The 18,147-nt window shown below is 41.5% G+C and overlaps 2 protein-coding genes across 3 annotated transcripts in view; one reads left to right on the top strand and one right to left on the bottom strand.

Annotated features, from left to right (window-relative positions):
• Positions 1-18,147, top strand: part of mapk8ip2 (mitogen-activated protein kinase 8 interacting protein 2) — a 47,229-nt gene that overhangs the window by 25,816 nt on the left and 3,266 nt on the right. The window contains exons 6-11 of the mRNA XM_069907704.1: positions 3,496-3,571; positions 6,363-6,535; positions 8,267-8,376; positions 12,156-12,275; positions 15,081-15,151; positions 17,175-17,273. Of these exons, the coding sequence (XP_069763805.1) occupies positions 3,496-3,571; positions 6,363-6,535; positions 8,267-8,376; positions 12,156-12,275; positions 15,081-15,151; positions 17,175-17,273 (649 nt within the window). The remainder of the gene's footprint in view (positions 1-3,495; positions 3,572-6,362; positions 6,536-8,266; positions 8,377-12,155; positions 12,276-15,080; positions 15,152-17,174; positions 17,274-18,147) is intronic.
• Positions 12,483-18,147, bottom strand: part of LOC138748222 (thymidine phosphorylase-like) — a 33,105-nt gene continuing 27,440 nt past the window's right edge. For both annotated transcript variants that reach the window (XR_011347874.1, XM_069908047.1), the window contains one exon: positions 12,483-12,667. The gene's annotated coding sequence lies outside the window, so the exon portion shown is untranslated. The remainder of the gene's footprint in view (positions 12,668-18,147) is intronic.

The raw sequence follows: 18,147 nt of genomic DNA, 5'->3' as shown, positions 1-18,147 counted from the left end.
GAAATGTTTGTGACATAAAAAAGGGGGTGTGCTTAAGTGAGAGTGGAGAGATTGAGTGTTTTGCAGGGGATAGGGAGTGTATTCAGGTGAGGATGTATTCAGGTGAGGATCAAGTCTATTGATCTGTTTATAATTTACAAGATGCAGGCGTTTCTAGCAAAACTAAGGTTATGTGTTAGCTTTTGTAAAATTATCTCCACAATGACTTTCTGCTTTTAAAACAAGCACTGATGGAGGTTTTTTTAAAAATTTAGTCATATAGCCCAGTATCAGGCCCTTGAGCTTGTGCCGCCCAAATACCCCAATGAACCTACAGCCCCTGTACGATTAGAAGGGTGGAATGAAACCGAAGCTTCCAGGAAAAACCCATGCAGATACATGGAGAATGTACGAACTCCTTGCAGACAGCATTGGATTTGCACCCATGTCGCTGGTGCTGTAATAGCGTTGTGCTAACCACTACACTACTAATATATTTTGAAATTAAGATCATGCTTGATTTAGAGGGAACATACAAGTGGTGGTATTTCCGTCCAGTGCACCTTTGAGAGTTTGGCAGACAAAGAAGCCTTGGTCTGTGGTTGCAGTGCAAGCCCAGCATGCCAGTGATGGAAGCAGTGACTGTTTCCAGTAGGAAAAGGGGTGCTGAATACTGGGGGTGGGATTTTCCCCATTGATGTTAAGGTCCCTGATTGTTATTGGAGCTGCACACATCATTGCAATCTCCAAGTGATTTGCAGATGGTGGTAAGTCTGGAGTTGAGTTATTTGGTGCAAGAGTATTCTTGTAGGTACTGTAATTGTGACTAGATAAATTTCTGATAAAAATTGACCTTGGAATGTTGCTAGAAGCTGCCTAGGCAACGTTGAACAATTTGATCTTGATATGTGAGAAAGATTACACTTGCCTTTATATCATGCAGTGTTGATTTGCTTTTGCTTCCTTGGATGAAGAGGTTGTTTTATGAAGAATGATTGAAGAAAGTTGTCCAATGTGCACTTGAATTTAAGTGGAAGAGAGATACAGTAAAAGTCGTAAAATCTGGACTACTTGGGGATTGGGTCGGTCCATATTTTTGGATTTTTTGTATTGTTGGGTAATACTTTTAAAATTCAAATTTAAGGAGAATAAACAGGTAAATTTTGATAGTTTATTAACAAAAGATTTTTTCATATAAAATGCAAAGTACAAAAAAAATCAAATTAATATTTTTTTTCTTGCATTTCCGCAGCTTCCACATGGTTGCTTGTTGCCGCTGGGCATCTGTGGTGCTTGTATACACAAAAGCTGAGATTTTAGCTGAGTTTTCGAGAAATCTGGATTCTTGGGTGGTCTGGATTTTTGGACTTTTACTGTAATGTCATTGAGGCATAAAGGTATTAGGACTCATGGGATTGGAATATTATTGGCACCTGTCACTGCTTTTATGAATGTTGTATTACTAATGCAGTCATGAGCTGTTTCGTTCACTAAGGAGATGAGAGCAATTGAACATTGTGCAATCTACTGTGAATCAGAACTAATGGGTGAGGGGAAGTTATGGACAAAGCTGAGGGAGATGTTTAGGCACGGGGAACAACCCTGAGCAAATCTTGCAGTGATGTTTTTGGTGTGAGGATTATTCTCCATCACTAACGATGAACATCTTTATGACTCCAGCCAGCAGAGAATTTTCCCTTGGTGTCACAGTCATCAACTGTGGCCACTGACTAAACAGAGACTTCACCTGACCTCTGGGGTTCTGTTCATTTATTTGTAAAAAGATGTTTGACTGCACAATGTTCATTTCTAGTCCATCTAATCAGGCAGCCCTGGTCTTTCATACAGCAAGGTAAAGCACAGGCTGAGAAATAGCAAATAACATTCATGCAATACAAGTCCCAAATGGTGACCAAATGTCACTGTTGAGAACCTTCCCATTTCTCCAGCGTTGATTAAGTAAAAGCTTCGAAAATAAAAGCAGCAATTAGCAATTTGTCCTCCTGACTTTCAAGAAATATAGAACCAAGTGGCACATCAGGACACATTGTTCATCAGTGATCAGTAATTCTGGTGTTTAAGTGATACTTCTAGGTATTATTGATGACAGCTTCTATTACTTCCCTGATGACTGAGAGCAGACCAATGAGAAATGAATTAATTGGATTGACATTGTCTTGGTGCTTTTTTCTTTTTTGCAGCCTAAGTGGATAAATTTGTTCAGTGTGATATAGATGGCAATGTTGGAACTTTGCTAGAGAGGCAAATAGTTTTGTCTGCGTCTTCTAAGCTATAGCAAGGATATTGCCAGGTTCCAGTGACTTTACCTAAGAAATAGGAGCAGGAGTCAGCCAACCGGCCCGTCGAGCCTGCTCCGCCATTCAGTGAGATCATCTCCACCAACCTGCCTTTTCCCCATTTCCCTTTAATTACCCAACTATGCAAAAATCTATCCAACCTTGTCTTAAATATATTTTCTGAGGTAGCCTTCACTGCTTCAATGAGCAGTGACTTTGAAAAGTAATTCCTCCTCATCTCCATCCTATGTTCGCTACCCTGAAACTTTGAGCTATATTTCCTAGTTCTAATCTTACCCCACCAATGAAAATAACTTGCCTACTTCCATCTTATCTATGCCTTCCATAATTTTTTACATTTCTTTAAGATCTCCTCTTATTCTAAATTCCAGCGAGTTCAGTCCCAGACAACTCAATCTCTCTTCAAAGGCTTACCTCCTTAGCTCTGGAATGATTGTATGCAGTGCTCTGCTGTACCCCAGCAGCATATGGATAAATTGAATTGGTTGAAGAATTGTTTCTATAATGGAGATTGATCTGTTACTGGGTGAAGATGATTGAAAGCTCTTGTTACGCAATCTCGTCCCAAACGGCGGGGGGGGGGGGGGGGGGGAGGGGGGGTAGATCACATCCTATAGGTAGTGGCATGAATAGATGCACTGCCAGAGGGTGACAGGATCAAGCAGGTTTATCCCTGATCCTGTTTTCATTGTCACCTGCTACAGACCCCATTTGGTCATTGTCTGATTAAAAACCTGGTAGCTTTTCAGATCATGTTAGACAAACTAGGATCCAATCATATTGCTGTAGATAGGGATTACGTGAATGCTGTCTGGTTAATGTGTCAGATTTCCTTCCCTAGAAACTCATAAGGACTTGGATGTCCAAGTGGTTGTTGTGGTGAGGGATAGTGGTGGGTATTGCGGCAAGTGTTGGATCTTTAGAAAAGATTTGTTCTCGTGGTGCTGAGTGAAGACTGGGAGATAGGGTGAGAAGTGATTGTTGGGATTGGAGCAAATTAATGTGTGTTGAAATGAGGAATACTATTCTGGTGGAGATTTGAATGTTGAACTGGGAGGGTGGACAATTTGATGACAGTTGGGAGATGCAATTTGAGGTAAGTTGGTGGGGTGGGGATCGTGGGCGGTGAGTGGGGGAGTGGATACAGTGGCTGCACTCTTGCTTGTTGGGATAACTCTGTGCCTTCTCATCTGATCAGGTACCGAATCTTTTGGTCTTTACTCGTGTACGATAAATGGTGAGGAACGGGATCAGACTCATCGAGCAGTGTTCCGGTAAGGATTGGTTTAAACTGGAGGGAGATACTGAACAGCACAATTGCCATGTAGCATCACTTGCTACAGACCGAAGGGAGGATCGCTGGGACACCATGAGTCCAAGCTTGCCTTTGTTCTCACAATATTTTCACAACCAGTGCTTGTGACAACAAAAGTAAACAGTTGAAAGAAAATGAAGGTTGAGCACCTTTGCAACATCTGCTGCAACAGCCAGGATCTCGCAGTGGCCAGCCACTTTAATTCCATTTCCCTTTCTCACACTGACATGGCCTACTATACTGCCAGGTTGGGCCCACATTTGTATTCCATCTTGGCAGTCTCCAACCAGACGGCATCAATATCAACTCGTAACCTTCCCCCACCCTTCCTCCCTTCTGTTCTCTTGATCATTCCTCCCTTTCCCTTATCCCTCTGGCCCCATTCCTCCTTCTCTTTCTCCTCCCCTGCCCGTCATCCACACCAACATTCCACGTCTCTTTCCCTTCTCTTCCTTCCTCCTATCAAAGTGCATTGTACTGAGCTCTCTGCCTCCTATCACCTCCTAGCTGCATTTTAAATATACCCCCCCCCCCCACCCCCTGACCTGGATTTACCTATCACCTGCCATCTATCTCGTGTTCATTTCCTCTCCCCACCCTCCCCTTGTATTCAGGCTTTGACCTTTTTCTTGCAACTCAAAATGAAGCATTATGGGTACCTCTCTTTTGCCTTCCATGGATGCTGCCTGTTCTGCTGAGATCCTCCAGCATTTTGTGTGTTGTTCTGGTGACAATGGAGAACTGTTATCTATGGTAACCCATTAGACACAGTTTTGATCAAAGACCAGAGATTCTATGGTATGTACTGTAATAAACTGCTTTACAATGCTGCACGTCAAAGTTGTAGTGACAAAAGGGGCAGAGTTTCTCAGGACCCTCTTCCATCTCTTGCTTATTGCACCAGCTTTATTGTTCCAAAGTACTAAAAATCTCTCTTCAGTGGAAATGCGTTAAAAGTTTTATTTCCAGATTATTCTGGCTAGATAGAATTTCATGCACAGTAGTTGCAAAATAAGATGGAATCCCACTTAGCACAATCCCATGGAACATTGATGATGCGCTTAGCCCCTCCAGTCTAAATATTGACAGATATGTGCCCCACAGTACTTCAAAGAAATGGCACCAGCTCACATTGTGCACTGAGAGATTCGGGAGCAGACCCCCACCCTGATTCCCATTCCCCTCATGTATTCATCCCCTCTGGCAGCAGTGGGCCTACTCACCTGTGCTGTCACCACTAGAATCTCTCTAATCTGCCAAATCTGTCTCCAAGGAACAAGAGCAGCAGATGCATGGAAACATTTGGAGGTTGTACTCCATCCTATTTTGAAGACATTTTTTCATCATCGTTGAGTCCTAAAAGTGAATATGTTTTTTAAATAAAGGTTATCATTATTTTACCTGACACCATTATCCTTTTGTGATTTAATTTCTCCTACCTTCACCCTGCAATTTCATTTTGCCTCCTCCTCTGTCCCCTTCCTCTACATTACGAATCCTTTATTTTTCAATTTTCCTAGTTCCGATGACATTAATCCTCTCTTCATACTTGCTGCCGAATGCCTCCAGTATTTCCTATTTTAATTTGGACTTTACAATCCAGTGATCACTGGGGGAATCAGAGGTGGAGAGGGTGAATCACTATCTCAGAGGATCTTTCCTGGGCCCAAACCACTTCTACTTCTTCAGAAGTTTGTGGAGGTTTGGTATGATACCTAGCAAATTTCTACAGGGGTGTGATGGAAAGTGTACTGACCAGCTGTATCATGGTCTGGTATAGGGACACCAAAACCCTTGAGTGTAAAGCCCTCCAAAAGATAGTGGACTCAGCTCAGGACATCACAGGTAAAACCCTCCCCAGTATTGAGAACACCTACAGGGAACGCTGCAATTGGAGGGCAGCAGCAATCATCAAAGACCCACACCTCCCAGCACATGCTCTGTTCTCGCTGCTGCCATCAGGAAAGAGGTGTAGGTACCACAATACTCGCACCACCAGGTTCAGGAACAGCTGCTACCCCTCCACCATTAGACTCCTCAATGACAAACTCAATCAGAGACTCATTTAAGGACTCTTACCAGTACATTTTTTGATTTTCTTTTGTTCTCTCTGTATTGCAGCCAGTTTGTTTACAGTTCTTTTATTTGTTTACATGTTTGCACTGTGTACAGTTTATTTTTTGCACTACCAATAAGTGGTAATTCTGATACCCCCGCAGGAAAAAGGAATCTCAGGGTTGTATGTGATGTCATGTTTGTACTTCGACAATAAATCTGAAATCTGAGACTTCAATGAGTTTTATGGTCATGTGAATACCTACCATATCTAAATAGAGTTTGCATGATTTCCAATCTCCAAGCTCTGATTTGAGTCTGTGTTCCATTGATCATTGGTCTACCATTTGGACACCTATATGATAGATGGCCCAACTAAAACACAGCACTAAAAATCATTGTTCTCTGTGAATTGTCCTCTATTGTTTTTAGTTCAAGACTGTATCAGCTTTGATCTTTTTTCATTAACCATACATGTTGAACACTAAGACTACATAATCACAAGATGAACTTCATCCCTGCATTAGGTGAATGCTATTCATGGAGTCCACCCATTTTCTCTTCCAGTTTTCTGGACTTTCTATGTCACACAATTTTGAGTTGATTCATTGTGGCTATATGAACTGTACACATTTTGCCAATTTATTCTTTCAGTTCAGCTGCAATTTAACCTGATAATTTCCCGTTCTCTAAAGGTTTATACCACGGCATCAGGATGAGTTGGAGTTAGATGTTGATGACCCATTATACGTTGAAGAGGAGGAAGATGACTACTGGTACAAAGGTTACAACATGAGGACAGGGGAACGTGGAATCTTCCCAGCATACTATGCACATGAAGTGGTCAACCAGGCCAAGGAATCTCTGGGTAAGAATTTATACTTTCAAAATAAAACTGAATGACAGAGAGGTAGGACTGGTTTAACAGAGTAGCACAATATTTACATTCCACACAGTAAATATTCACAATTCTCAAATATCAGGGTGTTGCTGCCTGATATTTGGGAATTGTGAATAATTTTTGTGTTGAGTATAAATATTGTGCTACTTCAGTGATACAGTCCTACCCAATATCTGGGGAATGGAATAAAATTCATTTCTACTGAATTTGTACGAAAGAAAAGTCAAGTTTATTGTCATCTGATTATACAAGTACAACTGATGAAAGAGTGTTCTCTAGTACTGTTTTGTCGGGTTGCACTTGTATTTGTGAAAGTATATAAATACAAAATGTATTTATTTTCAACTCTTGTTTTTTGATGCAGATTTGACACAGCATTGCGTTCTAGAAAATAATGAGAGGGACAGTCTTCTAGGAAGGCTCTCACTGTTATACGGGGGACGTGTATTTTGAAAGTGGGGTTTGCCAATGTCCATTCACGTGGTCCACCTTTGTCAATGTACTTGGAGGTGCAGTATTATGATCACTCAGCTTTTTACAATTATAAAAGCTGAAGACATGACTGAAAAATAGTGAGTTGCCAAATCATCCCGTTCTGTCATTCTGAAATGATGGAATCAAACCTGCCATATTTTTGGTTCACTCAGAGAGAGCTCAACACCTCCAAACTATATTTTGCACACAGAAGCGGTAAAGGATCAAGACGCTGTACGAGCTGGATACTTTTGCGACAGATAACTTCACCATTTTCCCAAACGCTTTGACCTTTTATTGGTAGAATGTTGCATCTTCCCTCCAAGTTCACTGTCATAGATCCCAAGGTGCAGAGAGAACGTTTGTTTTGCGAGGAGTCCAATGAGACATCCCATCAATTATATCACAAGTAAACACAGTACAGAAGTGCAGAGTTGCAGTTAGTACGAAACAAAGGCAACATAATTTTACTGGTTCATTCAAGAGCAAGATTATGGCAGTAAAGAAACTGTCTTTGAATCTAGTGGTGTGTGATCTCACACCCATGAATCTTTTTCCTGACAAGAGGAGGGAGAAAAGAGTATGACCAGGGTGGGATGTACCTTTTAATATGTTCCCAAGGCAGTGGGCTTCTGAGGAAGTTGAAGTGCTGGCGCTTACCACCCTGACTTAGAAATGTAAAGTCGGTCCTTCATTGCCACTAGGTCTGTGTGAGCATCACTGTACAAGTATCTTCAAAAGAACAGCCATAATCCCAAGAGGCAGCCCACCCTCACTTCCCTGGGCCATCAGCAACAGGCAATAAACACTTGCCTTCCCGCAATGCCCACACCTTGGAGGTGAATAAGTTTTTTCAGTATTGTTCCTGGACTCCTGTCTACTAGTACCTCCATCCAAATAATTTATAACATCTATATTCACCAAAAGGTTGTTGTTCAGAGAGCTTTCACGATACGCATAAAAAATTTAAGAAGCACGTTGGCCTATCCTGTTGAAATTATTTTATATGAAACCTACATTTTTTTTTAAGGACACCCCTGTCCCCTGTAAATCGTACTGTCTTGCACCATGGCTGGGTGCTTTATTTCCATGAACATTCTGGTCAGCTGAAGTCTCGGCACACAGGACAAAGGTTTCTCTCTCTCTCTCTCTCTGGTAAACATGTTTGGCCACCATGAGGCTGGCCTTAAGCAAACTCATTCTCTGTGGTGTGTGTTGGTTCAGGGATAAAGAAGAGCAGCATCTGGGTGGAGAAATTCAATGTGCAGTTCCTAGGATCCGTCGAAGTGCCCTATCACCAGGGGAATGATATCCTTTGTGCTGCGATGCAAAAGGTGAGGAATGATCATTATGGTGAGGATGGGTAGAGAAGGAAATCATTTGATACAAGTGACAAGACAACTTGGGACAGAGGTCTATTGACCAGACATTACAAAGTCTTACAACCTTGGGAATATTATCTTCTGGAGATGATCACTTCTCTACCTGTAGTAAGTTTGTTTTATTCATGGGCAGGATATGCACAATAAATAGCAGAGCCCTGGGGAGTATTGTTAAATGGGGAACTCCCACACATTTTTACAAACCTAGCAACTCCCACAACAACTTCAATGACATTTCTTCAAACCCAGTCCCCTGAAAGGATTCTATTCCTTTCTCTCATTTCCTCTGTCTCCATGGTATCTGGTCTCCAGATGAGGTCTTCTTGTCCAGATCATCTGAAATATCCTCCTCCCTCCAGAAAGATGGCTTCCCCTTCACCACCATCAACTCAGCCCTTACCCACATCTCCATTTCCTGCTCATCTGCCCTGCCCCCTCTTGATTCCAGACGCAACAAAAATAAGATTTCTCTTATCCTCACCTACCACCCTTTCCATCCAACACATTATCCTCCATAATTTCTGCCACCTTCAACATGATCCCACCACCAGACACATCTTCCCCTCTCTGGCTTCTGTAGGGACCACCCCCTCTGTGACTTCCTCATCCATTCATCCCTTCCTATCAATTTCCCCCTTGCACCTTCCCCTGGGGTCACAAGAAATGCTACAGTTGTGCCCACACCTCCTCCCTCACCACCATTCAGGGACCCCAAACAGTCCTTCCAGGTGAAGCAACACTTGTGTATCCTCGGGAGTCATCTACTGAATCCTGTTGTGTCCTTCTCTACATCTTGAGAGTCTGGAAGCTTTATTCTGACTGCGTCAGTGACAGGGATCTCCCAGTGGCCAGTTATTTCAATTCTGTACCCTACTCCCACACTAACATGTCTGTCCATGGCTTCATGTAATGTCAAACCAAGACCATCCATAAATTGGAGGAGCAACACCTAAATTTCCATCTTGGCATTCTCTAGCTGGATGGCATTAATGTCGATTTCTCTGGTTTCTGCTTGCCTCATTCTTCCTCTCTCTTCTTCGTCCCTCTGTCTTCTTTCCTCCAGCTCTCTACTTCCTTCCTTTACATTCACATAACCATCCTCCCTCCCCTTGTTGCTGCTGTGCCCTCCCTCCCTTATCCACCTATACCTCCTGCCTGTGGGACTGTGCTCCCCTTGCCCCTCCTCCACCCACCATTTAGTTTGGGAACGTGCCCACATTTTGTCTATTCCTTGATGAAGGGATCAAGCACAAAACATTTGTGTAGAGCTCGTCAAAAGAACCAAGGACTTATTGATCCAAACCAAGGCTTTTATTAGCAAAAGACAGCAGCTCTTCACAGGTGGCCGACCAGTCCGGAATGATCCGACCTGGCTAGGGACACAACCCTTTAAGGCCCAGACAGTAGGTGTGGCTAAGCTCTCAGCCAATCGCTGTAAGCACAGTCATTACATTCTAGATGCTGTAACTATATACATTGGTGATAGGTCTTTACTATCACAATTTGTTATGTATATTTTGCTAATATAAAGTGCGCTGTTTGACCTGCTGCGTTTCTCCAACATTGTGTTTGTACTTCCACCATGGAATCTGCAAACTTTCCTGTTTTACTAGACCTAGGATTGCAAGCACTGTTCTCTGAAAAGTGAAGACTTGTGGAGACAGGGGTATTACAGAGGTCATTTGGCGTGCTTGCCTTCATTGGTCGAGGCACAGAGTGCAACGGTCATAATACTGTTTTAATTTTTTTTATTTAAAAAAACAATTTAGACATAGAGTGCAGTAACAGGCCCTCTTGATCCACGAGCCTGTGCTCTCTAAAAATGCCAATTAACCTACAATCCTCTTACAATTTTGAAAGTTGGGAGGAAACCTGAGCACCCAGAGGAAACTCATCTAGACTCTGGGAGAATGTACAAACTCCTTACCGACCGTGCTGGATTCAAACCCATTAGTGTTGCTGTACAAGGTGTTGGTGAGACTACACTTGGAACATTGTGTGCATTTCTGATTGGCATGGTTGATTAAGCAAGACAGAGCGTCGAAAAGATTCAGAAAGATGTTGCTGGGACTTGAGGGCTTAGTTATGAGGAGTGACTGGATAGGCTGAGATTGTTATTCCTGGAATAATGGAGGCTGAGGAGCGACCTTGTAAAGGTTATAAAATCATGAAGGGCATGGATAAAATTTCTGGTCCTTTTCAAGTGTAAAATGTGAGAGAATATGTTTAATATGTTTGGAGAACATATTAACGGGTTCCTGAGGGGCAAGGGTGATGGCTGTATGGAGGAAATGGTAGAAATGGGTACAATTCCAATGTTGAAAAGGCTTTTTAGACGTTTTGATGGATAAGGACCAATTTGGGTCAGCACCTTGGTCAGCATGGATGAGGGGGGGCTGAAGAACTTGTTCCCATTCTGTTTATCTCTTGGACTCTGTGACTAAACATTATAATTGTATCCTCCATATCTTCCGGCAGCTCGTTCCAACTACCCACCACTCTGTATGGAAAATCTTGTCCCTCAGATCCCTTTTAAATCTTTCCCTTCTCACAAGCCTATGTTTTAGACTCGTCTCCCCTGGGAAAAACACTTTGATGATCTATCCTGAATACGACCCCTCATGATTTTACAAATCTCTATTCAGCTCTTTCACTGCAGAGAAAGCAGTCCCAACTGAACAGGTCTCTCCTTATACCTCAAGTCCTCTAGTCCAGGCAACATCCTGGTCTTTTCTGAAACCACTTTAGCTTAACCACATCCTTCCTATAACATGGCAACTAGAATTGCACTCAATATCCTGAGTGCTATCTAACCGATGATTTGTACAACTGCAACGTAATATCCCAACTCCTTTACTCAATGCGTTGGCCAATGAAGGCAAGTGCACAATACACCTTCTTCACTGTGTATAACTTCCTTTAGGGAACTATGTACTTTGACCTAACGTTTCACTGTTCAATAACTCTCTTCATGCCCTGTCATTCACTGTGCTTATCCTGTCCTGGTTCCAAAGGCAGTTGGACAAATACAATGATAGAAAAGGTTTGGAATAAAATATTCTGTAACACAGGCAAATGGGAACCGTGTAGATATTCTCTAGACCAGAGGTTTTTAAACTTTTTCTTTCCACTCCCATACCACTTTAAGTAATCCCAGTGCCATAGGTGCTCTGTGATAAGTAAGGAATTACTTAAGGTGGTATGGGAATGGAAAGAAAAAGTTTGAAAACCATTGTTCTGTGCACGGTTTCATAACACCAAAGGAAATGGGCCAATGACAATTTTTCACAAGCAAAATATTTCAGTAATTAGGTCTAGAGCAGTGGTTCTCAACCTTCCCTTCCCATCCTTCCCTTCCCTTCCCTTAAGCAATCCTTTACTAATCACAGAGCACCGATGGCACAGGGATTACTACATAAGTGGTATGTGAGTGGAAAGAAAATGTTTGAAAACCACTGGTCTCGACCAATACCTGGGTTTAATATTAAACTTGGAGCTATTGAAGTTAACATTACCAATATACAAATCAAACTAGAGGCACTTAAAAAGGTATATGGCTTATGTTTTACATTGTGCCAAGTTGTACAGGCTAATACTAATGTAAAATGTTGCCGAGTCTCAACCAGAGTTTCACCCTATTCAGGATAACATTAGCATTGCAAAGGCTAATATCAGATTTAAAATTGCACTAACTCACACATTAATATATTAATTCCCAACTCCTTTTGTAGATTGCTACAACTAGAAAATTGACTGTTCACCTGCGCCCTCCTGCAAGTTGTGATTTAGAGATCAGCATTCAAGGAGTTAAGTTAGTTATGAATTTGAACAAGTACGGATTGGAGGACAAGGTAAGGCATTTTATCTAAGAACATGCACTCATCTTTCTGTGCATCATCTGCCCATCTTGTTGATGCATTATCTGTTCATGAAACAGTCTGTTGACCAAAGACAAAGGGGGCACTGTATAAACACATTGCACTTGACCACATCCATTCTGTTTTCCACATTTCTGTTCTCACTGCTATTACCACCTTATTCATCCTTTCATCACATACCTCCAGGTGTGTCATCAACTCTCTTCACCTTCGGGGTTGCAGCAAAGTGTTATCTTGGGGACATTGTGGTTCACTCCATCATCACCAATACCTTCCTTCACTCAAAGCTCACTGTGTACAGGAGATGCAGCCTTCATTGTTTTAGCAACTCATCCTTTCTGAGCACTGGGATCGAAATACACATTCTGAAGAAGAAACAATTAATCAATTGTCACAATATACAGAGTATATTGAAAAGGTTTCTTCTGTGAGCAGTCTAACAGGTTATCTCTAACATTTATACAGCCATGTAAGGAATGCAATTTACAGAACTATAGAACATTACAGCACAGAAACAGGCCCCTTCGGCCCTTCAGAGTATAGGATTGTAAGGAAAAGAAAGATCAGTGCGAAACGAGAACGGCATGATAGCATTGTTGTGGGGTTCTTTCAGGAATCTGATGGCTGTGAGGAGAAAACTGTATTTAAACCCGTTGGTGGATGCTTTCACACTCTTGAGCTTTCTCTTTAAAGGAAGAGGGAGAAGAGTGAGTGTCCTAGGATGCAGGAGACAGAGCAGATCCCCTCTCACGTCATGATGCCTCTGTCAAATCTGCTTTCAATGGTGCACCTGTAGAGGTTTTTAAGAGATGAGGGGACACACTGAACTTCCTTTGTCTTTTAGGAAAGTCGAGGCATAGAAACATAGAAAAATAGGTGCAGGAGTAGGCCATTTGGCCCTTCAAGCCTACACTGCCATTCAATATGATTATGGCTGATCAGTACCCAGTTCCTGCCTTCTCCCATGCCCATTGATGCGCTTTCTTGACCATTGTGTCAATTTTCTTGTCCGAGGTCAGGTATTAGAGATGTTTATACTTAAGAACTTGCACGATTAATTTATACAGGTTTCTCCAGGTAAGATAAAACGTCTCTGTTAAGTCTACAAACTCGACCCCAACCTTCTGGTCAGTACAATTCTCCATTCATTTCACATGCTAACTTCTGTCTTTAGTCTCTTGCACCATTACATTGAAGCTCATTGTCATTCTTGATTCCACATTGAGTTCAAAAATTCCAGTCAGTGGTTTATCACCAGAACAGTTTAAAATCAAGTATATTTGAAGGAAGAGAGAAGGGAGAGGTAGAGAGGTCAAAGACTGAGGGATAATAGATTGATAGATCACCAAACGATAGCTGCAATGAGGATGGAGAACAATTTTAATTGTGCTGATCTACAGCAGCAGATGAAAGCAATGAAAAAAAATCACTAGAACTGTGGGATACATTACTGATCTAAAAACAATTCTTTTTCTCTTTCCATTGATTCTATGTGTCTTGCTGATTATTTCCAAAATGTTGTTAATTTTATTTTAGATATCTATCATCTGCATTTTTTTGCTATTCGATCTGGAGCATTAACTCTCTTTCCCTGTAGCTCTGTGACTCGCTGATCCCAGCATTTTCTGTTTTAGTTTCCAAATCCAGTCTCCACAGTATTTAACTTGTGCATCTGTATCTGTATTGGATTTGGTAAGGGTGTATCCAGGGGAAAATATTTTCTCCTCATTTTGTCAGATTGGCTTGTTGAGATACTAAATGGATTCAGTTCTTTAGCAAGCATCAATACCTTCTGGGCAAGAAAATTCAGGCTGGTGAAGGAGAAATTTATTATCGTATTGCGGCAACGAACAAATCTGCTGCAACAAACTGGCCCCGCTTGTTCTGCACAGTCAGCGGGGCAGTCACAGCAGAGATGTCAACACTCTTCCATCTCTTCTGTTCCACGATGGAAGTTGGCGGGCGCGCTTGTGTCACTGTGACACAAGCGACAGAGTGTATGTGCAGTCCTGCCACACCGCTGAAAAGCAAGCATGCGAAGTTTAAATAATCATTCCTGCTGCAACTTCAGAGCTCACAGTCTGCGTCTCCAGTCTGTTCACTCGCTTGTCTCCAGCACGCTACAGTATATACGTGTACATTACTGTAGTTGAAATCGTGTAAAAATTCACCTCCCTATTTTTGGCCCAAACATCTAGTATTTTCCAGATATCACAAGTAAAAGTCAAACCCCTCCCCCCGTTTTTGCTCCCGGCCGACCGCCCACTGGGATTTCCTCGACCCCAGACTCTCGCTGAGGGCCCAGCCGCCCATCCAAGATCCCAATGCCCCGATTACGAACTCTCACTGAGGTCCCAGCCGTCCACTCATCCAAGGTCCCAATGCCTTGAATGCGAACTCACCACCCAGTCCTGGCTGCCTGCCCATCCGAGCTCCCGATGCCTCGAACAACAAAGGTACTTACCGCATTCAAAGTTTGGAATGACACTAACTTGTACCTGCCCTCCACATGTCCTTCAGTTATGAGAAAAATGAGTGAATAAATAAATTGGTAAAATAGCAATTTGAGGATTAATGCAGAATATTTCTCACACTGAATTCTGTGCATCAAGGCACATCAATTCAAAGTCCTCTTCTTTTGCTTATTTTGCTGAGTGAAGTGCCTGCCATCCTTTGGTTTGACAGTTACCCTGCAGTTGATATTCGTCTGACTTGGTCAGAAGTGGCAGTGAAAGAGTGAATATACCTGTACATCTGTCTGATCTTTTTTCCTCTCAGAGTGAAAGGTGCAGCCATTTTTTCCAAATGAAGAACATTTCATTCTGCGGATGTCATCCGAAAAACAGCTGGTAAGGATCAACACCCTGGACTCTGATTCTTCTTCTCTTGCTATCAACTGGGCAGAGTTGAAATCCCACTCCATTCTGACAATCAAGCTTGGGGATTTAGTCCCTCTCCAGAGATGTAAAAACGTACTCACAGATGTAGAAAGGCTGCTGTTTTCCTCATTTAACATTCTGTTCACTTGAAAGTAATTGAATTTGTTGAAAGATTATAAGGTGCTATTATTAGTGAAGTAACTTTATTATTTATTCAAGTTTTGCATCAGTGACAATTCCTAATTTTAATTGAGTAATTTATTAGTTTAAAGTTAGAATGAGTAATTAAATTAAATTGATCTGAAGATTAATAAGGAAAATATAGTATAATACATTGGAAGAACATTCTTGTCTCACTCCTCTGATCTTTGTACATATGTTGTGATGAGTGAAGGTGTGTAACACCTTTTGCAAGCTTAAGATATAGCAAAAGACTTTAGAGTTAAGGAAGTAATTTTGAATGCATTTACTGCAGTAAGAATCACAACTGTTGACTTACAAACAGCAAGCTCTTAGAATCATCTGTGAAGTAATTAGATAATTAGATGTTGTCTTTTTAAAATGTTAATCCTCATGGGATATATTTTGGCTTCAGCACAAAGTTTTGGGCATGTATTTATTTTTCTGTGTAAATCCCTGCCTTTTAATTGCTAGTTTCATTTTCATTCCTTTTAATAAAATCCTCCTTGTGGTCTTTTACACCCTGAGAGCATCCCTGCAGCAGGCTAGCTCTGTTGTCCTCTCACCTCCAGAATTCTTTTGCATAATTTAATTGGCAGGAAGCTAATTTACACTCTGCCACTTTAAACATCAATGTGAATGAAGATTGGGTGCGATTATATTTTTTTAGAAAGGGCACCTGGACAGTTCATGTCATTTGAGCAATTAAAAAAAGCAAATGAGACCATTTTCTGCTATCTTCAATTAAGATCCTTTTTGAGGGACAAATTAAGCTTATCTCTGGTCCTGTCATTGTTTGGTAACATGAAGGCTCTAATTCATCTCTGCTATGTATCTCCTGTTCCAAAACAAGGGCCCGAAACTGGGTCTCCATAAATCAAGGCAAAGATGAAAGTCAGATCTGGAAACAACAATTCATGAATGATGCTGGTCTGACTTTTACACCAGCTGAATCTTATGCCGAAAAATTAAATAAGGTTAAACCAGAAATCTGAGAATCGTGTCTTTGATACGGCATAGAGACAGGAACCTTTGTGCACTCAACCTAGTTAGGCGTATAAGTGAGAATCTTTTGTGTAGAGTTGGGGGATATCTTGGTATATCCAAAGGATTCAGCACTATTCCTGTTGGGGGACATTACAGATGCAAATCTGAGGTTGTCTAAACACCAAATTCAATTTGTAAAAGTTGCTCTGGCGGTGGCCATGAAATGCATAATGATTACCTGGAAATCTGACTCCCAGCTAAGCAAAGCATGATGGAACATGGAAATGCGGAGCTGTGTTCCCCTGGAAAAAATTACGTACAACTTAAGAGGGAGATACCACACGTTCATTAAGGTATGGCAGCCATACTTGCGACATATTGAAACCAAGTGTGATTAACCTTCCCAAGGCCTTTCTCAAAAGTGGACAATAGGCTCACACAAGTCCTGAAATGCTGAAAATTAGATAATTTGGAGGCCTGGCTGACCCCCTTCCCACTTTGTTTCATGTTTTATTAATACTTGATATATTTGTCTTTGTTGATGATGGAGTGGGAGGGAGGAAGGGAGGGGTTAAAAAGAGAGGACTCAATAAAAGATGATCCCCTATAAAGTTTGTAAAGTATAAGAATGTAAAATTCAAAATAATTTGTTTTTAAAAAAAGGCACCTGACTCAGGCCTCCATGCACGTTGGGTTAAACTTGTCTGCAATGGAATATCAGTAGCCTTCCCTACAAGAAGGATCTCTAACTTTGCATGGTCACTACCCCATGTTTTAATTCTCTGTAGTGCTGCTCTGTACCTTTCATCTATCCCATCTCTTTCAGCTACTTTGGATTCATCACCAAGCACCCAGTGGTGAATCGCTTTGCTTGCCATGTGTTTGTTTCTGAGGAGACCATGCGCCGAGTTGCTGAGTATATTGGGTAAGTGTCATGCACCAGGAATGTGAGTTGAGGTGGTGATGGGCAGAGTGGTGGAGCCTAGAGGAATGGCCAAAATGGGCATTCTCCAAATTTTCAATGTTGTTCACATTTCCTTCAGCTGATACTTCTGAATCTCGGTAACTGTTTAGAAAACCCTGAGATTGCCTGCTCACGTAGCACTGAAGTCAACACCACTGTTACAGATCATTCATCTGACCAGAAATTCACCCCTTCCAAGGATGATCTAGGATCTTGTAGAACTCTGGATACCAGAGCTCTGAGTCCAATCCCTCCAGGATCATTTTTTATTAGAAAAGCCAAAAATTGTATAAAGGGAAAAATGGGGTGGAAATTGTTTCTTTAGTAGAATTGTTTTTTTGTTTCGTGCAAGTGTAATGAAGAGAGAAATCTGTCCTCTTTTCGCCCTCTGTGACAATAAACACAGGAACAGAAATAGCTCTCACTTTCATTTATTTCTTGGTTGATCAATGCCTCAATTTCATTTAGTTGTCTTCAGTCTATATTCACCAATTTCCTTCCAAAATAAAATCAGCTAACAGTCTTATAAATTTCGTGTCACCAAGGAACCATATAGCATTTGTGTGCGGACCTTACTTTCAGTGTCCTTAAGATGAAGGGTCACCCCAACAGAAAGGATCATTGCTCTCAATTTAATCTTTGAAACTTTGGTAAACCTTCAGATCAATCTATAGAGAAGGTCCAGAAAGAAGATACTGCAGAGGATGATTATTTTTAGGAAAGCATATATCAGAATCCTGACTGAGATGTATTAGCTATGACTTACAGTGCAGAACACAGGCAAATGGAATTCATTCCAAAAGAATCAGGTAGGCAGAGCGGGTGGTATAGTGGT

The sequence above is a fragment of the Narcine bancroftii genome, chromosome 13, assembly GCF_036971445.1.
Source record: "Narcine bancroftii isolate sNarBan1 chromosome 13, sNarBan1.hap1, whole genome shotgun sequence".
In the NCBI taxonomy this organism is placed as follows: domain Eukaryota; kingdom Metazoa; phylum Chordata; class Chondrichthyes; order Torpediniformes; family Narcinidae; genus Narcine; species Narcine bancroftii.
Note: the sequence above shows the minus strand (reverse complement) of the source record. Positions and strands in the feature narration are given on the sequence as shown.